Below are 18,441 nucleotides of genomic sequence, written 5' to 3'. Positions count from 1 at the left end.
TTGCGTCTGGTAGGGATATGATGTTGATACCGTGCATTTAATGCTCAAATGACAGCATAATTGAACATTCTCATCCAGTCATCGTAGTGGAGAGTTACACAATTGACATCTGATTTCTTCATTCATTTTATTTTTCCATTCCAGATGTGGAAACACCATCGCCAGAAGGTTAGTGTTCATAGAATATAGCCCCAGCCCATATATTTATAGGCCTACTACCATTGCCATTTTTCTTGAAGTTTGATATTGTTTGACAGCTTGGACTGCTACTGCTTTCATGAGCTGTATTCTTCTTCCTTGCATCGTTATTGACGTAAACATGTACATAATATACATCGAAATCAAGCGATACCATTTGAATGCCAGCATCAACCAGGGGTGGATCCAGAAATTCTGTAAAGGGGGGCACAACTAATATTTCTGCTGCCACTTCCGGGTTTCATTTGTTTTCTTTTGTTTTTCTTTTGTTTTTAACGAAAAATAATGGGGGGGGCGGTCGTGCGCCGGTTGCGCGCCCTCAGGATCCACCACTGTCAACGCAGGTTATACCTTCTAGTACACATGATATTTTCATGAAAAAAGTCTACCATCAATGTAGTAAGCAAATAATCAACGTTGGTGAAGGTGATGGGACAAACTATCACTTCCGAGGCGATCTGGATGTAGCTATCTTTCCGAAGCGGAGCTGAGGAAAGATAGCGTACACATTCAGATCGCCGAGGAAGTGATAGTTTGTCTCATTGCCTGAAACTAAAAGTTGATTATTTGCTTTATTTTCCACATAAAGGGTCCTAGAAATTCCCATTTTATTCCACATTTGAAACTGTTTTAGCTGTCTTTAGGTATCCTTAGGGCTTAGGCTACGTGTGCGCGTAGATGACAAAACAATGAATTTGCTACGCGCACCGCTCGGCACTGAAGTGAAAGTGCGTTGCACTGTGTACTATCAAGTGACCTAGTTAAATGATAGTCCACAGTGCAACGCACTTTTATTTCGCGCGTACTCATCTCGCGTTAAGACTGTATGGACTGCCAGAGATCAGCAAAACAAACAGCTGTCTTTATAGATGACAAAACAATGAATTTGCTGCGCGCACCGCCCGACACTGAAGGGAAAGTGCGTTGCACTGTGTACTACCAAGTGACCTTATAGTTCTTCTCAGGTGATGTGATGGGCAAAACTATGCTTTATCACGTGATCAGCTCTTGACCAATCCTATAGCAAGATTCTTAGTATGTGGAATATAATATGTTTTAAATTGACTTTTGGCAAGCGCTGTAAATGGTATCTGTACATGCATATATGATTATTAAAGTAGTTATTTTGAATACATACAATCATTTTGATTAAAAATGCATCACATTTCTTAACATATTCTGAGTATCGTTAATTTATCAATACATCGACGTTTCTCTTACAGAATGTGATGGCTTCATGTGCTTTCAGGGAGGTTGCATTGACCTAGCAGCATTATGTGATGGATATGATGACTGTGGGGATAATTCAGACGAGATGTATTGCGGTAAGCTTTATTTTTCTGCAGAGTTATTTGGCATTCTGTCTAAAATACAAAAAAAAAGATTTCATAATCCGTAGGCAATTCTTACGTGAAGGAACTAGAAACCGCCCTTTCTCCAATCTGATGCCACTTTTTTTCCTTGTTCTGTGTTTGTATTTTCTCCCTTTTTCATTCCTGAAAGAGGTTTTGCTTTTCATATTTGTTTGTTGTTGGGTTTTTTCTTCATTGCTCCGGAAGAGGCTCATCACAATGGCAAAAGTAAATCTTTCAACCATGCCAACGAAGAAGAACAGGTTTTACCTATAACTTAGGCAGTTGGCCTCTTGTGTGCTGGCCCAAAATTGGTAAAATAACAAAATTGTCCCCTTAGGCCAATTTGGCTTACGCCCATTCTCAGTATAAAATAAACACTTTGTCACCACCCATAATAATTTGTTCGGGATCACTTTTGTCACTGAAATGGTTGTCATTTATGTTTCTTTTTTTTTGTTCTCCCCGTTTAGTTGATTTACATCCCTCGGGTCTATATGTCAGGTTAATGTGTGTATGTGTGTTTGTTTGTGTGTGTGTGTGTGTGTGTGTGTGACACATATACATACACACACTAAAGCTCCCGACCGCCCGAGCATTGAGAATCAAGAGTTTTAAAAAAAAAGTAATTGCAAAAGTGCTTTTCCTCCCCTTACCCTCCCCGGTTACATTTTGGCCGAAACAAAACAAACAACAACAACAACAACAACAAAAACACACACAAAAAAAAAACAACAAACAAAAGCAAAATAGAGATGTGGTCCAGGGTCTCTTTGTTATCATAAAATGCTGACAACTTTTACCTACACAAAGGGCAGATTTAAGTTATGTGTATTGTACTTATATCTGCATGAACTGCAGGGTCTCTTCTCCCAACTGACTTCACACATAATTATTTGTAATATTATGTAGCCATTGTAAAGGATATAGTATTTTCATATGTAGGCATCCTAATACTAGTACAGGATGTCTTCATGGCTGCCTGGCTCTCATTGTAAACGCCACTAGGATATATAATTTTGTTTAATTTGTCGAATAAATGGCCTAAATTGGCCTCAATGAATGAATGAATGAATGAATGAATGAATGAATGAATGAATGAATGGATCAATCAATCAATCAATCAATTAATCAGTCAATCAATCAGTCAATCAAAAACTCTCCCAGCATTACATCGAAATTATTGTACGCTGTCGAATATTCGTACAAACAAAACGAACATAATACTTTGATCATCAGAGATTAGAATCATGTATAAGAATCAAGAAACAAGACAAGACGCTGTCTTGAAAACAGGAGAAAAAAAGTAACAAAGGACCTGAAGAAAAGAGAGAAATGTGAGCTCTACCAGTCATGAAGGCAACCGTTCACCACCGAAACAGGTACGAGAACGGCCTCGGTATGCCAAAATGGTATGAACATAGCCCCCTGGCATCGCTAATTGGGCTGGTCACCTATGCACAGCACTCATTGACTTTGGAAGTGGCATTCTTTGTTCGATGAACTCCATGCAGTCTCGGATTCACAAAGTCCTGCTGTCCAAAGCTGTTATAGACGCCATTGTTGAGGCAGTAAAATTCAAAGACGTCATCTTGGAAAATGTCACCGACATATTGCACAGAGCACGGGATCTTGACCTGCAGGGGGAAGGGAATCAAACACAAACATTGGGAAAAGAAATCAATGAACTCAAGATGAGATAAAAGGAAGAAGAAACAGGAGCAATCATTCTCTAGAAGAAATTGTCTTCGTTTGCATGCCATCGACGAATGTGACTATTTGATGAGGACTCCGTCAAGGTTGTCATCAAAGTCGTGCGGGAAGAGCTAAACATCGACATCCGCTCAGAAGACCTTGACTGAAGTAAAGCTATCGCCTACTGCTACGCAGTCAGCAACGTGCTGGTGAACGAAAGACCCTGTAAAACATATCGTGAAGTTCACGACATACAACACACGACAGAGGGTGTATGTGATGGATCAAAGCTAATGGGAACGGACATCTACATTCATGAAGATCCCACCCAGGAGGAATCTTACAAGTGATCTTCCGTTTAAAATAAGGAATGCTAAGTGTCACAACTGCTTGGAAATATGATGGGAGTTTGCGGGGCCCAAAGTCAATAGAAAAAGTGAGGGTCTTCGGCTACGCTGGTCTTTCGCAAATATGAACTAATCCTGCTACTAAAATTACAAACCCTTGAACACAGGGCATTAAGGATTGTTCTAAATGTTAATTGTGAATACAGGAGAAGGAGGATATTTGGGGGTATGAACATTGTTTTATCATCAAGGTAAAGAAGAATCCGTTAATGTTACGAATTAGATTAATCTATCATATTACACCCGAATCTCTTCGCCGTATAGGGCATAGTGGATATCAAGGGAAGCAGTTCGCTAACAGAGTGTTGATTTTGCCTTGGAGATGACTCGAACAAACTACGTGAACAACAGTACAATGTTAAAAATTATTCATGTTTTTTTTTTTTTTTTTTTTGTGGAAAAGCTCTTAAATATACGTTTCAAATGACATGACATGCATTGTTTTTTTCTTATTTGTTTATCCCAGATCTCCCAACGACGGCGCCAGATGGTAAGTCTCAAGAGACACATTATTGACCATTTTATTTGCACGTTTAATAGCAAGACTTCTTCTCGTCTTTTCTTTCTTAGCAAGGAACCGAGGCAAAATGTACTATATAACCCTGCGTAATATTCATTTCACAGATTGTGTCGATGGTTTCAGATGCCTTTTTGGAGAGTGCATCAACTCAACATTGCGATGTGATGGAAATGACGACTGTGACGATTTCTCCGACGAATATGAATGCGGTAAGCAAAATTTGAGTGCTCTTCTTCCACTGCTGGCATCCTAATAGAAGATGCATCTGAAGATTCTCAGATGATTTGAGTTAGTAATTTGCATTTTAATTCCTTGATTTAGAATGTATGATTATCTGTTACAAAATAAAAACAAACTGTGATATCCTGTCATAAATCGACGAATTTGTTCTTACCGTCTTTTAAATTTGATGGAATGATTCAAATTGAATGCCAGGAGAGAATTGTCCAGGATGGGATTGTGCACTTTTCATGACATCGTCAGTCCTAATTTTTCCCCTCCATGTTAATAAACCACACTTTACTGGGTCCACTTCCCATAGACCTTTAAAGACACACACAAGAGGTTATAAAGTCGGTTTAGTTTATTATGCGTTCTGTCTCCTGTTCATCATTTACTGGAAAGGAGCTACGGTTACGATCCAATATTCAGAGCAAAGACCAACTGATATATAGCTTCTAAATATTCATTTAGCTCTTATGAATATCACACTGTATCGTCCGTATTTCCTATAGATGATTGATAATTCTTTCTCATCAACTATGTCTACCATGATGATTTACATACTTTGTTCTGTGTTGTAAAGCCGCACCTATTTTATAATAATGATTATAGAGTGAGGTAAGGAAAGACACGTTTTTCATGTCCGTATGATTTTTAAATGACACGTCGCATGCATTATTTTTGTTTTTCCTATAACTTCATTCCAGATATCCCAACGACATCTCCAGAGGGTAAGTCTTAAGAGACCATGTGTTTCACTCTATAAATATATTGGATAGACTAGTATTTGATAGCGAAAAACGAACTACATGAAAAAAAAAAAATTCTTCAGAGCTATCAAAATACAAAAATTGAATTAAAAAAATGATTCTTAATATGTACAATATGCTGTGGAAGGCTATAGAAGCTGATTCATAACTTCTGTAATCTGTATTTTCTCTTCGTAAGTACAATTTTGATGCAAACAGATGGAGGATGATGTTTGCACTTAGAACGTATAATCCAAGACTCAAAAGTGTGAGTTGAGCAGGAGCGCCAATTCATTACACACATTAAGAGAATCTTATAAAGTGGCTTATATACATGTAGACTATACATACCTTGTAATTTCAAGCTGTTACAAGTTTCTTCTGTAATTCCGCTTTTATGTATATCAATCAAATGATTTTGTTGTATAACGTTATATACAACAAATCTGTTTGAGAAGGAGGAATGCACCCTACAAGCTATGCTTTTTAGCATTGCTCCCCATTTCAAGCATTTCCGTATGCTTAAAATATTTTGTAAACTACTGTAACTACTGTAACGTGATGTAGTATGTGTTCAATTTTTGTAGGAAATGGAAAAAATTCAATGAAATGAAGCTGTTTAGTCCAACAAAACGACGACAGAACAGTGCAGTACACTAAATCTAAGAAGATGTGAACGTTTTGTTTATTTTCTCCACAGAATGTGATGGCTTCATGTGCTTTCAGGGAGGTTGCGTTGACCTAGCTGCATTTTGTGATGGGTATGATGACTGTGGGGATAATTCAGACGAGATGTATTGCGGTAAGCCTAATTCACCTCAAATTAATAGCCTGCAATCCTGTCTAAAACAGTACCAGTTACAAAAAAACATCAATTTTTTATCATATGATTTTCCCTTTCTCCTGGGCCCCATGGGTCCCAAAAGTCACCTCCTGTAAAACTTGAATACTCTGAGTAAATTCTTACAATGTTCATTGATGGAAGTACAGTCCAGTCTGTTCATTGCATTAGCTCCAACGCCGCCCTCTGAGGCCACGAGCAAACTGAGGGCGATTTTCATGATTTGATATTCTATTGGAACGTCATGGTAACATTCAGTCTTGGTAGGTATAAATGGGAGAGAGAGAGAGAGAGAGAGAGAGATGTTCGGGGGTCTGCATGATATCTTAAGATCTACACAATATCTATGCCCGCACAATGCATTTAGGTTCATGGTTTAGAGAGAGGTACTAAACATTTATTCTATTATTATGGCCAAACGATATGACTTTCCCATTTATCTTTTCCATGCGTCCATTCCAGATATCCCAACGACATCGCCAGAGGGTAAGTCTTCGAGGGATGGTATAATTTTGTTTGAGATAGGCTTCAGGTTTCTGACTATTTTTGTGAAATAATGTGATATACCTTCTTCCTGTTCTTATGAAATATGATAGAGCATGCAATACCATCTATGAGGGATTCAAAGTTTATTTGATGAACATTAATTTTGAAATGGCTGATATTAAAAAAAATGTTTCTTATGATAGATAAGAACTACCTTTAATAAGGATTGATTGATTTTACTTTGTTTTTGGATATCTCAACCATTTCAAACCCGATTTTGATGAAATAAACTTTGAATTCCTCTGGGAATTGTATCCCCTTTGACATTTCATTAGTGGTTACTTAGAATCTCGCCAATGCCCAATCCTCATTTCAACCAATGCTATACCATCTCTAATAGAGACACACGCGCCAGTAAGAAACCTTAATAATCTTTCCGTTCGTATCTATTGTTCATTTTTGTCACTCTCTAAGCTTCTTGACAAGGTGGGTTCCCAGATTTTCATCTGTGGTTGCCAATTTGTTTCTCGAAAAGATCCAAGTCTGTTAATATGCTTTCGCACTGTCGAGCTTAAACATGGGACGAGAATATGACTTGTTTTCTACACACGCTTCGGAATTTTTTCTTCGGACAAAAAGACAAGAATACGACCTACTGAAAACTCGCCAAGCCCGGACGCGTGTTTTTTTAGACGGCACAGACTGGGGACCCTAACCCTAACCCTAGCTCTAACCCTAACCATCAAACCCTAACCCTAACCCTAACGCTAGCCCTAAACCTAACCCTAACCCTAAACCCTAACCCTTGAAATGAAATTTAACACTCTTTGTGGGCATTGAATTTTATTTCATTTGGTATTTAAAAGGAGTTTTAGTTAGGGTATTTGGAAGAAAACAATCACTGTGCCAAAATGTTTTCATTAAAACTTATTTAAGATTAGGTTAAAAGCAGTTCATTCAAATGTATTTGTTCAAACCTTATTGTCCGAAAACAAAGAGATAAATTCAAATTGACAGCCATAAATCTACCATGTGATTAGGGACTGCTATATCGATGTGGATTGCTGCTACTCTGTATAGAGATATTTGCATATGAATCACTTCTGTGCTTACATTCTGTATTCAAATTCAACAAAAGAAAGTTCAAATTGTTTGAAATTAACTTTTCTTTCAATTTTTTTTTAAGTTGTTGATACAAGACACAATATTTAAGCTATTATCAAAAGACAAAGCGGTTTGTTACATCTGTGACGTCTGCATATGTTTTCCATGAAGTATGGAATTAAAGGGGATGGCTAGTAACTGATCAGTGGGAATCAGTGGGAATGCTGGGGGATGATTGTTGCAATCCTTGTGGAATTTATTTAAGAGTACATTATATATCTATTGTTGTGTGAAAATTATTTGCTTCAGAATGGTCTCATAATCAAGTAATATGCAGTTTAATGTTACTAAGTTAGCATGCCTGTACTTGAATATGAGACCATTCTGAAGCAAATAATTTTCACTCAACATTTGATATAGTGTACTCTTAAATGAATCCCACAAGGATTGGAACAATCATTCCCCAGCATTAACACTGATTTCCACTGATCAGTTACGAGCCATCCCCTTTAACATATATTGGGGAAATAAAGTAAGACAGTATGACTTCACTTTGTCAAAAGTATTCTGAATTCTCATCCTTTGTAACTGTACAAACCAAAGAAGCGGTAAGCGATATGTCAGCTTTTCATTTCACACTTCTGTAATTTATAGTCATTAACAAAACCATAATCGTAATCAATGTCTGGCTCCTCCTCCTGTTCATCCTTCTTCATCTCCTCGGTAATTTTCTGAAGCAAGTCAATCGGGGAAGTGGGAAAGATAGGGCCACTTGTCCTCACTGTTTAAATTTTTTTTTTAATCTTTTGTTTAAATTGAATACAGAATGTAAGCACAATACCAATTCTTCCGCAAATATTCCAAAATCAGTTGCCGCAATCCACATTGATATATCAGTCTCTATTCGCAGAGTGGATTTCTGACTGTCAAGTGAAATTCATATGTTTATTTTCAGACAGGAAGGCTTTAACAAATACGTTTGAATGAACCACTTTTACCCTAATCTCAAATAAGTATTAATGATAACATTTTGGCACCTAAATTGTTGAAATCGACTAAGCATTTTGGCACAGGAATTGCTTTCATGAGAATACCCCAACTCAAACTCTTTAAATACAAAATTAAATGAAATAGAATGCACACAAAAAGTGTTGAATTTCATTTTATCTTTTATTTTTGTCGATTAGTCACTTTCACATGTGATCAAAATTAGTATGTTCACCTCTTTTGACCTGTTATTTTAGGGGTATTTCCATATGAATTGCCGTGGTGCTTACCTTCTTTACATTCAGCTGTTCTTGTTTCAAACTTGCTTCAATCATGTAAATAACCGTAATTTTAATCAATTCCTCATGTCACATTTACCCTAAAGAAATGCTTTATTTGTAATTGTATGCTATGTAGTTCAAAAGTTATAGAAATTAATGATTTTCCCTGAAAATCCAAGATGGGTGCCAAGATGGCCGCCAATGACCCCCATGGGACACGATTTTTTTCTTGGGAACAAAAAAAAATCATTAACTAGACACCCTAAGGGTTACAAAAAAGTAAGTTCAAAAAAGGTGTTCGGAGGGTGCATGTTGACCCACCATTCCTACCAGACTACTGGCCCTTACACCTTCTCGCACTATGAGGTCTTCAGTCCAGTCAAATGTTGGAATGTTTATTGCTGAGTGTCCCTTGCTTCCTTCTTGAGTGAAATGAGCTGCATTTAATAGCTGACACCACAAAAAAAAAATATTGCCTAACAGTCACGTTGTAGTATCTCATTATAATATACTTTGTGTTTTTTTATGCTTTAGTTATTTTTTCAATTCTTTTCAACAGCATAATTTTACATCATTTTGAGTGGACGAAATAGATTGATGCAAACAAATAAGCTACCAAGTTCGATAAGTGGTTTTCTCGCCTCCTATATAGTACTGAACGTGGAGGTCGCTACAGGAATAAAAGTATATTACGATCGAAATTACTTTACACCTTCGATCCCAATAGACTTCAAAACATCTCAGTGGCCTGGCAAAGTGCTGTGGTAGAGCCTTTCGATGTACTGCTAGCAAATATCATACGGTGAAAGTGTACTTATTAGGTCATCATATATCTGTATTTTAGTTTCATATCCACTCAGCGATTTTGGTCATCACACTCTCTTAACCCTTTTGTGCCAATGAGTCAAATGTGTACAAATTTCACACATAAACCTATACATGGACATTAAATAAATGTGGCACACAAAGGGTTAAATCCCCTATCCACCGATGGCGTAATGCAATCTATAAGCTGTTGAGACCGGAGGCTATTTAACGAACGTTCACTAACCTGTACTGTCTCAGCTTCAAGGTACTATCATCGACACTTATGAGAAGAAAACTATGGAAAACAATATCGATTGAAAGAGAAAGTTGTGGACGAAACAGATTTTTTTATTTTTTTTTATCTTAAAAAAATTATAAAAAAAACAATGAGTTAATAGTAAGTAAAGACAGAGTCTTTGATTAATGTACCGTTTAATCAGCGTCATGTGATAAATTATGAGACGTCATGTAATAACATTTACGTATATATGAATTATACACTTATAAATAATCATAATCCCTTATTCGAAAGAAATCGCTGATGGAAAATATTCATAGTCCTTATACAGAAATACGATTATGAAATCTGCATAATGTAAGCTTTCTAGTGGTATATAGCTCAGAAGGTATAATGCTTAAAAATATAAATAAACTTTAGATGAAAAGTGTAAAATAGCTGAGGATTAGTGTGGTCTAACTGATAAACCCTATGGATGGCACTACGGTAAAAAAATACACGCGTCCTGCAGGGTTCGATCTCACATTAATGTAGACCTTTTTCCGTTAGTTGTAAACCTCAAAAGAGAAGACAAGTCAAAACAACAGTGACAGGAAGTTAGGCAAAGGACTGTGGGATGTCAGGTCAGAGTTCACGGGCTTTAATGAACTCATTTCTGCTATGGATTATCCTATAGATCAGCGTTTGCAGCGTTTGCGCGATATCCCATAGATCGGCAGATATGGGTTGACATCACGCGCATACTTTTGCGACGCGCAATAAATTGATCAATAACAAGCTGGCGCTTCAATGTCTAATGATCGTTTCCTCATATAACAATTTTGCACCAAATAGCATTTTCATTTTGCTAGTTTAGCTATCATTTTTATTGCCATTGCATTTCAAGAAAAAAAAAATGCAATATTTTTGTTTATATTGTATATTTAGGATTCAGTGTGGACCACACTCGTTGAATTTCATTTTTACCATAGTGACTTTGTCAAATGGTAGAAGAACATCACGCCCATAGATGCCAACTGAAAGCAAATTCAAAATGTTAATTTCCACAGATTGTGTCGGTGGTTTCAGATGCATCTTGGGAGGATGCATCAACTCAACATTGCGGTGTAATGGAAATTACGACTGTGACGATTATTCTGACGAGTTTGAATGCGGTAAGCTAACTTTGAATGGTTTTTCGCCACTGCTGCATCTTGTACACATATTCTGTAGATGACTGCATGAACAAAACAACAAAGTGTTTTCGAATTTAGACTGACTTAAAAGTAGGATGAATAACTGCATGTTACAAAATTGGGGGTTGATGGTCGTCATTCAAAAGATTAGTTAATCTGATACACATAAAATTCATGTACCTAGAGGTTCAGTAATCCGTAAATTAAAAAAGGTCCCTTAATCCGAACATTTGTTGCGTTATTTCGAAGGTTCATTATTCCAAAATGATTACTCCGAAAATGAAAGATAAAACTAAGTTAATGGTTCATTCATTCTCGTCTGCATGCAGTTTGGTAGGACATGTTATTTTCTTAAGAGTATGTACAAAATGATGCCAAACAATAAGTAGGTGGGGTGTCCCATCCGACACTGATCACTTATAACGTTTTTGCGAGAATGACTTTTGACAACTTGTGAGCAATGATACAATTTCAGCTACACAATATGCAATACTAGCAATGCATTGTATAAATTAATACTTAACGAGTTCTCCCCTCCTACGAAGTGAGTCCAAAGCAATCTGATTGCAAGATGTATTCTGTATAATTGATTACTTACCTGATCATTTTTCAGAGTTGCACCTTGCACATGCATGATCAGAATTGTGTGGGGAATAATTTTCTTAAAGATACTAATTTCTTCAGTTTTACTTTTGCAAAAGCTGTATTGTTGAATTCTCGTGGTGGTTATTGAAGCTTGTGCGAATTGGCACTGTGTTGTTTTTTTTTTCTTCAGGGTTGGAATAATATAAACGCCTACAATAATAATGATAATAATAAAAAACTTTTACCCATGACTGAATACGGAGTCACTCTGGTAGTGGTTAGAGATTGATACCAAAGCAGTGGTTAAGTTTAAACCATGTAAACATTGAAGATTCATAATTGCTGTATTACACAAAGTAACATAACGCCATATATTTCTCCCCATTTTCAGACACCTCAACACCCATCCCTAACGGTAGGTAGCTCGATATTATACTGCTCCCTTTTGTACATTGTCTAGACTTTATACAAGAAAAAAGAGAGTTGTTTCCTCGATAAGCATGTAGTAGCAGCAAGAGCTCAGATTCTCAATCGAGATATGTCTGATTTGAGTCTGTTGGCATGTGTCATTAGGCAAGGTACGTTTTCATCATCGCCTACGTCCACTGACTCCTTCGAAGAGGGACTATGGAATGCAACAGTCGATCAAATGGGAGCATGTCAGCTCACAAGAATTCAAATGCTTACTTGTATATTATAGATGATGTTCACGTCAGCATGTGAAATAACCCCCAATTAAGAGCATGTCTGTTCGTAATCTTTGATTGCGGAAATTGCGATATTCTTATCGATTCCACTGCAGCGTATTTTGATGTATTACAGAAAGTATGTTTAGGGCAAGCAAGGAAAATACACCCCCCCCCCCCAAAAAAAAAAAAGAAAAAGAGAGGAAATTTTCTAATAAAAACTGTCTTCACAGAGTGTGCCGTCAATGAATACCGGTGTCCAGATGGGACATGTTTGAACCCTACTGCTGTTTGTGATGGTCGGAACGATTGCGGTGACTTTTCTGACGAAATAGATTGCTGTAAGTACGTTTTACAAATTCTGTCACTATTTCTTGATCGTTGCAACAGGGCATTTCTTTCCCATTTACACTCTTACGCATGAACCGCGAAATGGAGGTAAGCATAAATACTATATCCACCTGTAACTGCATACCGCGATGTACTATAAGTATGTGATTCATTTTGATATTCTACTCTACTATCTCACATTGAATATTCCGTAGCCACAATAACCATTGCATTCCTAACTTAGAATCTCAATCAGAACTCACAGCTGATTTCCTCCTTGTGTTCTAATAAGCTAAACACACACACACACACACACACACACTCATAAACACATACATTATATTTATCGAACTAACCACAGCATAATGCATTATATATGAAATGTGTTTGTTATTCCTCACTTGTCATTGAATGAGTGGATCGTCTGCCATTTATTTCACAGATGAATCGTGTGAAAATATGGAATATACTGACGAACGCATTTGTGACGGACGGATCGATTGCTCTGATGGAAGAGATGAAAGAAACTGTAGTATGTACTTCTTCCTTCTCTAACCTTTCATATCTCTTTCTACACACACACACACACATACACATGGATGAAGAGCGAAATGTGTTTATGTGTATTAATGTACGTAAACATACATACATACATACATACATGCATAATTATATGATACGGAGGGAGAAAATAGAGACATACGTATATAAATGGAAACTACAGCAGTAGGCCTATATCGGTGTTTATGTGCGCATAAAGACAAAGCTATGCTGAAAATCATACAATGTCTTTTTTTTACCAAAGTTGTATGTTCACAGAATCATATTTTTAAAAAAAGCTTTGTTTTGTATCACGTTTCATATTTTGAGAGTGACATGCGATACAATTTTGAACTTTAAGTTTACCGGAAAGCCTAAAGATGCCTACTCGGCATACTAACCAAGTTAAGTATAAGATGATCACAGAGACTGCGAGTGAGATATGAAAATTACTATTGTATTGGGTCTCTTTGGTGTATTGACTTGTCTCCTAAATATCAAGTCTGAACAGAACATTACGGATTGGCTTTATTCTCAAACTAGCAATCAACATCGGTCCGAACGACAGCGTGTTACTGACGAGCGATTCCACCAACTCACTAGATAGCATCGTGCGATCATGGCGAATTGTTTGCACCGATCCAAGCCTCGTGCTGATAGTCAGGGTGAATTCTGTTGACATCGGATACAGCGGGAGCCTAACTATAAGGAGCTACAGCACGGACGGCGAAGTGGATGCTGTTTGGGCTTTCTCCTCTACTTTGAATACGGATTTCGATCAACCGGGGGATAAAGTATTTGACAGCTGTAATTTGTTTATTCAGACGGAGAGAGAAAGCAGCTACCAGGAGTTTTCTCTAGAAATATTTCCAGCGATGCCAAGTGGTAATGTTTCATAACGTATAATAATGTTTCACTGAGATAATATATGTTTGCATACATTTTTTTTCCTTTTGACAAGCATCACATGGACACATAAAACACACTTCGGAAGAATCAAATATGTGGCATTATACAAGTACCGTATATGTGCTTTATAGCTCTCCTAATGGGAATCATTGAAGTTGTAGGGAAAGTTATGAAGGATATGAAAGTTATACCATCTTCTCTACTCTATATCATTCAACCATAATCTAAAAACATCTCATGACAATTGTTATGCTGGCTACCTAGTACATGTAATAATTATGAAATTGTAATAACACTTTTGTCAAACTTCATTTTGTGCATTTCCTCATTATGTCATATGTAAATCATTGGTTTTGTTTTTCATTTTATTTTAGGAAAAAAAAAGAATCAGATAGTATTCCAAGTAAATTGAATTGTGTTTTAGTTTGGTTATATGGTGACGTTTCCTGTACGATTCTGTCGAAACAGATTTCTGGAGAATAGTAAACGTATTTTTAAACGTGGCATTTATATCATGCATGTTTGACGTACCCTTCTTCCTCCTTCACTCTTGTATTCTCGTTTCAGAGATTTTCAGTTGCAATGACAGGCAAGTGTTGACAAGCAAGACTGTGTGTGATGGTTTTGTCGACTGTGTCGAACTTGGAGACGAGCAAGGCTGTGGTACGTTGTGTCTTGTCTTAGGATTTGCAGTTTCAATAGCACAGTGAAAAACGTGCATCATAGGTGCATTTGATGACGTGGTTCTGTACTTGGTTCTCGCTGTCTGAATTTTGACATCCTATTCACGATAATCTCTCTGCTTTGTCTAGGTGCCTTGGAAATGGCAACACTGGCACTGGGAGAGACTACTGAAATACAGAGCCCTTTCACTCGAGGTTTAACACCAGTTAGTTATTCATGGGCTTTCCAGTCTTCAGACGGGTCTAGGCTCTTGCTACACATACTGGAGGGATATCTTAACGTGCAGAATCGATTCACAATCGGAACCGGAACTAACCCAGATGACAAGTCGACAATCATATATGAGGTATCTACAGAGAATCCAGTTATAATTTGGAATTATATGGTTATGAGGCATGAAGCAGCTTGTAAAAAGAAGAGTTAGGTAGTCTATTTGCTTTAATGGCTTTTATTTATTTACTTCTATTTACTGGTATATGAGAAATGAACAAGAATCCAAATATATATATATACCGGGTGTCCCAAAAAAAGCGGAACGGTGGATTTTTAGTACCTTGCGTTCTAAAAGTGATATATTTTCTGACATCATCAAAAAGAGCATCTTCCGCAAAAGACCATGATACCAAAATCATTAAATTTGGTTCAGTACTTTTTATTCTACGCCAATTTTTGTAAATGCAGTCATTTTCAATTTTTTACGACTTATGAGATAATAATTTGGGGCGACACGCGTTCCATATACGGTGAATTGTGTAAGCTCGTTGATCCATGTCAACAAAAGATAACGCTTTCATATTGGGAGCGCACACACACACACACACACACACAGACACACACACACACACACTGTTTTTTTTCCTGGCCCGTGCCCAATGTGAAAGCTGTATCTTTTGTTGACACGGATCACCGAGCTTACACAATATTCACCGTATGGATCGCGTGTCGCACTCAAATTATTATCTCATAAGTCGCAAAAATCCGGCGAAATTTGACAATGACTGCATTTTAAGAAATTGGTGTAGAATAAAAAGTACTGAAGCAAATTTAAAGGGGCATTCCGGACGATTTTCATAATTTCACATCATGTAGTACATAAATCGACAGGTCCATGTATAGATTCGTGGAATTTATTGTGGTCCTTGAGCAGAGAAACCAATAAATTGGAAATCTTAAACAAATTACACTGAACAGTGTTGATATACATCAGAGCCTCATATATTTCAGAAATGTAGCAGTGTAATTCCATTACAATACCGCTTGCTCAACAAGTTCACCTGTGAAAAAACTATGCATGCCTTCTTCTTTTGTTCTGCTTCCTTGAGCCCCAACTCACACATTCTTATGGTGAGGCTGCGATGTCATCATCCTTGTTCATTGCAATTCGTTATAGATTTTGAAAATATTCCCATTCCTCATCCCAATCACTATAAATTCTGAAACTCTGTACTCAGTTTAACTAATTTATAGTGGTTCAAGTGTAAAAATCTGAAAATCATCCGGAGGTCCCCTTTAATGATTTTGGTATCATAGTCTTCTGCGGAAGATGCTCTTTCTAATGATGTCAAAAGATATATAACTTTTAGACCGCAAGGTACTGAAAATCCACCGTTCCGCTTTTTTTTTGGGACACCCGGTATATATATATATATATATATATATATATATATATATACATATATATAAGTAACAAAGCTGCAACAAAGTTCATGCTGTATTCACCAACGGTTTATTTCGTCACACTTGTGAAGAAATAAACCGTTGGTGAATACAGCATGAACTTTGTTGCAGCTTTGTTACTTATCTTTTTATCTTGCCAACACGTGGACTACCTTATCAACATATAGGACTATATATATATATATATATCATGGCTCGACACTAACTTTTATGTTTGGTGGCCCGATGGGGCCACCAAAATTGTGAATTTCAAATTTTTGGTGGCCCGAGAGAAAAATTTGGTGTCCCGAAAAAAATCAATAAAAAACATTAAAAGTCCTTTTTTTAATGAGTCAAATATTTAAGTTTTATGATAGTAAGAATTAGAAGTTGGACATATCTACTCATAAATAAACTTCAACAAACTTGCAACACTCACTCTCAGGCACTCATTCAGTCCTTTTCATCCATCCTTTAAACAAATTTAACTGCTAATTTCCGGCGCAAAAAGGTTACGAATTTATTGACATACTTTTCAAAAAATTTTGGTGGCCCGACTTTCATTGTTGGTGGCCCGGGCCACCGGGCCACCGTTAGTGTCGAGCCTTGGATATGTATATATGTATATATATATATATATATATATATATTAATATCTCTGACAACTCTACATACAAAGAAATACAAACATGAATACAATTAAATGAAAGAAAGAAAGATATTATTCAGAGGGGTGAAGGTGAAGGTGCCAGTTTCTTCACTTTGTCTCGCTCTACAAATCAAATCTGTTAAGATCGCAACTGCTGATCTGTAAATTAACAAACATGTCGGAAAAAAAGGAACCAGTGGGACTCGAACCTGTCATCTACTGCTTTCCGGGCAGCGACACTACCACCAGCCTTGTCCGCCTTGGACTACTTAACATAACTATGTCGGAATTTCTGAGCTTGGGTATTTTTTCCATGTTCATCGTGTCACTGCCGGCAACCAGGGACAGCCTAGTGGTAGTGCCCGGAAAGCAGTAGATGACAGGTTCGAGTCCCACTGGTTCCTTTTTTTCCGACATGTTTGTTAATTTACAGATCAGCAGTTGCGATCTTAACAAATTTAATTTGTAGAGGGAGACAGAGTGAAGAAACTCGCACGTGAATACCATTATTCATAGTTAATGGTGATATCCACGTGATACATAAAATTTGAAGCGGATACTGATATTAACTTGAGATATTATTTTAATATTGTCATGCCATCAAAATGCTGATACTCTTTTTTTTCTACAAATAAAAAACAACAACACAGAACTCTTTCTATGGTATGATGTTGCTTATTCTAAACAATCACAGATTTGAATATGAGCATTGCAGTGAACGTTGATTCACGAAAACATTTGAATATTTCTGGATTCTTCTGGTTTGTTCTCTTCATTGAATGAGTGGTATGGTTGTCTCCCCGACTGTCTTGTAGTGAAAGATTATATCATACATTTCAAAGTTTGATCGATACTTACCCGATATTGCGTTACGTTATTGTTTTTGCTGTGCATAGCCTGAAAGAGTCTCGCGCTCATTGAACGCAGATGGTGCTGAGCACATCAGTACTAGTATTGATTTCTTTTGATAAAAGGGAACATAACGACGCTGAGAGCAATAAGCCAGTTCACTGTAAGGCCATGTGCACATTGGTACAAATGACCTTTCTCTTTTTTTTTTCAGTTGGTTTTACAAAACGGCATAAGGAATAACTTATAGAATTCACGTTAAAAAAAAAGAATGACTTTGCATAGATCAAATTAAAGTAGTGACCAGAACGGTCACCACCAGATCTACCTGATCATTAACACTTGGGCAAGCATCCATCTCCTTATTTTTGCGTTGAATGCATAATTTTTTTTTATTGATATTGCCAAATACAACGCTTGCTGTCAGGCGCCGGATGTGCTAGGAAGCATCATTTGTAAAGATCACATGAATAATCATTACTTGACGGTTT

The 18,441-nt window shown here is 37.0% G+C and overlaps 1 protein-coding gene across 1 annotated transcript in view; it reads left to right on the top strand.

Annotated features, from left to right (window-relative positions):
* The window catches only part of LOC139742786 (uncharacterized), a 53,629-nt gene that overhangs the window by 18,324 nt on the left and 16,864 nt on the right, over nt 1–18,441 (top strand). Inside the window, exons 15-28 of the mRNA XM_071653305.1 lie at nt 145–168; nt 1,422–1,523; nt 4,119–4,142; nt 4,277–4,381; nt 5,102–5,125; nt 5,844–5,945; nt 6,447–6,470; nt 10,937–11,041; nt 12,039–12,062; nt 12,567–12,674; nt 13,106–13,195; nt 13,747–14,088; nt 14,680–14,775; nt 14,925–15,142. Of these exons, the coding sequence (XP_071509406.1) occupies nt 145–168; nt 1,422–1,523; nt 4,119–4,142; nt 4,277–4,381; nt 5,102–5,125; nt 5,844–5,945; nt 6,447–6,470; nt 10,937–11,041; nt 12,039–12,062; nt 12,567–12,674; nt 13,106–13,195; nt 13,747–14,088; nt 14,680–14,775; nt 14,925–15,142 (1,388 nt within the window). The remainder of the gene's footprint in view (nt 1–144; nt 169–1,421; nt 1,524–4,118; nt 4,143–4,276; nt 4,382–5,101; nt 5,126–5,843; nt 5,946–6,446; nt 6,471–10,936; nt 11,042–12,038; nt 12,063–12,566; nt 12,675–13,105; nt 13,196–13,746; nt 14,089–14,679; nt 14,776–14,924; nt 15,143–18,441) is intronic.

This window comes from Diadema antillarum, unplaced genomic scaffold (assembly GCF_040938485.1).
Source record: "Diadema antillarum isolate AM-2024a unplaced genomic scaffold, OU_Dant_1.0 seq00001020_RagTag, whole genome shotgun sequence".
Classification (NCBI taxonomy): domain Eukaryota; kingdom Metazoa; phylum Echinodermata; class Echinoidea; order Diadematoida; family Diadematidae; genus Diadema; species Diadema antillarum.
The sequence above is the reverse complement of the archived record's forward strand: the minus strand, read 5'-3'. Positions and strand labels throughout refer to the sequence as shown.